The sequence below is a fragment of the Borostomias antarcticus genome (genome assembly GCF_949987555.1).
Source record: "Borostomias antarcticus genome assembly, chromosome: 6".
Classification (NCBI taxonomy): Eukaryota; Metazoa; Chordata; class Actinopteri; order Stomiiformes; family Stomiidae; genus Borostomias; species Borostomias antarcticus.
In genome coordinates this window covers 29,866,455-29,869,150 of record NC_140239.1, presented here as the reverse complement: position 1 = coordinate 29,869,150, position 2,696 = coordinate 29,866,455, and the positions used below count along the sequence as shown (strand labels likewise).

General features: G+C 60.1%; 1 protein-coding gene across 1 annotated transcript in view; it reads left to right on the top strand.

The window, feature by feature from the left end:
* Nucleotides 1–2,696, top strand: part of LOC311310618 (nesprin-2-like) — a gene marked incomplete at its 5' end in the record, with an annotated part of 259,823 nt that overhangs the window by 102,210 nt on the left and 154,917 nt on the right. The window contains 5 exon segments of the mRNA XM_084440128.1: nt 237–374; nt 931–993; nt 995–1,123; nt 1,861–2,131; nt 2,419–2,487. Of these exon segments, the coding sequence (XP_084296254.1) occupies nt 237–374; nt 931–993; nt 995–1,123; nt 1,861–2,131; nt 2,419–2,487 (670 nt within the window).

Genomic DNA, 2,696 nt, shown 5'->3' with positions numbered 1-2,696 from the left:
CTCCTCCCTCCTCTCTCCTCCTCCCTCTCTCTCTCTCTCCTCCTCCCTCCTCTCTCCTCCTCCTCCTCTCTCTCTCCTCTTCCCTCCCTCCCTCCCTCTCTCCTCCTCCCTCCCTCCTCCTCCCTCTCTCCTCCTCCCTCCCTCCCTCCCTCCCTCCCTCCCTCCCTCCCTCTCTCTCTCTCTCCTCCCTCCCTCCCTCCCTCCCTCCCTCCCCTCCCTCCCTCCCTCTCTCTCAGTATTTCACGGGTCAGAGGGAGGAGTTCGAGGGGACCAGGGAGAGTCTGCTGGTGTGGCTGACAGAGATGGACCTGCAGCTCACCAACGTGGAGCATTTCTCCCAGAGCGACGCGCAACACAAGATGCAGCAGCTCAATGTGAGGGGACAAACACACACACACACACACACACACACTCACACGCAGGCACACACACACACACGCAGGCACCCGCGCACACACACACACACACACACACACACACGCACACACTTACACGCAGGCACACACACTCACACACACACTCACACACACACACACAGGTACACACACACACACTCTCACACACACACACACACACACACACACACTTACACGCAGGCACACACACATTACACACATACACACACACTTACACACACATGCAGGCACACACACTCACACACACACACGCAGGCACACACACACACACGCACACACACACACACATGCACACACGCAGGCACACACACACACACACACACCACACACACACACACACACACACACACACACACACACACACACACACACACATGTATCTGTAGTGTTCCATGCACCTCTACTGAACTTTCCTCCCCTCCCACCTCTCTCTCTCTCTCTCTCTCTCCCTCTCTCCCTCCCTCCCTCCCTCTCTCTCCCCCCCCCCCCCCCCCTCCTCTCCTCCCCTCCCCAGGGTTTCCAGCAGCAGATCACCCTGAACGTGGAGCGTATTGACGGGCTGATCGTGTTTGGGGAGCGGGCTGATCCAGAGGAGCTCCCCTCTGGACGCACAGCTGATCGAGGACGAGCTGGAGGAGCTGCACTCATACTGCCAGGAGGTCTTCAGCAGGGTGGTCCGCTTCCACCAGCGCCTCACACACACACCGGTCAGTCTCTCTCACACACACACACACACACACACACACACACACACACACACACTGGTCAGTCTCTCTCACACACACACACACACACACACACGCCGGTCAGTCTCTCTCTCACACACACACACACACACACACACACACACACACAGGGAGACACACACACACACACACACACACACACCCCGGTCAGTCTCTCTCTCACACACACACACACACACACACACACACACACACACACACACACACACACACACACACTGGTCAGTCTCTCTCTCTCTCTCTCCTCTCCTCACCTCCTCCCTTCCCTCTCTCTGTCTCCTCCTCTCCTCACCTCCTCCCTTCCCTCTCTCCGTCTCCTCCTCTCCTCCTCCTCTCCTCAACTCCTCCCTTCCCTCTCTCTGTCTCCTCCTCTCCTCACCTCCTCCCTTCCCTCTCTCCGTCTCCTCCTCACCTCCTCCCTTTCCTCTCTCCGTCTCCTCTCCTCCTCCTCTCCTCACCTCCTCCCTTCCCTCTCTCTGTCTCCTCCTCTCCTCACCTCCTCCCTTCCCTCTCTCTGTGTCTCCTCCTCTCCTCCTCCTCTCCTCACCCTCTCCCTTCCCTCTCTCCGTCTCCTCCTCTCCTCACCTCCTCCCTTCCCTCTCTCCGTCTCCTCTCCTCCTCCTTTCCTCACCTCCTCCACTCCCTCTCTCCCTCTCCTCCTCTCCTCACCTCCTCCCTTCCCTCTCTCCGTCTCCCAGTCTCTCATCGAGGAGCCGGGACCGTTTGATTCGTCGCTGGAGGGGAGCTGCGAGCTGGTTGGCCGGCCCTGGCTGGGGCGGAGTCAGACGAGCGCCCCGGGCACGCCCACCCACCTGCTGGCCCCGCCCCTGGAGCGGTCGGGCCGCGGGACCCCGGGGAGCGTGGACTCCCTCCCCCTGGAGTGGGACCACACCGGAGACGTTGGGGGGTCTTCGGCTCACGAGGAGGAGGAGGAGGAGGAGGAGGGGCCGTACTTCACCGCACTGTCAGGTAAAACACAGATGGACAGACGCACACACGCACGCACGCACACACACACACACACACACACACACACACACACACACACACATACACACACACCCCATACGGGTGGCCATCTACCCATTACTCTGCTCTGACAAGTGCACACACACACACACACGCACACACACACACACACACGCACACACACACGCACACACACACACGTACACACACACACACACACACACACACACACACACCATCATCACATCCCCTTATCCTTATCCATGACCCCCCCCATCCCCCTCCAGATGAGAAGGTGACTGAGGAGTCTGTGGTCAAAGCCCCGGGGAAGCAGGCACTAGGACCCCCCGGCTCGGGTAGGCAGCTCCCGCCTGGCTTGCTCCGCCCCCTGCATGCCTCGCTCACGCGGGCGTCTTCCTGTTCAGACGACCTGACCAAGGGAGAACCCTCTGGCCCTAGAACCCCCTGGTCCTAGAACCCTCTGGCCCTAGAACACTCTGGCCCTAGAACCCCCTAGTCCTAGAACCCTCTGGCCCTAGAACCCTCTGGCCCTAGAACCCTCTGG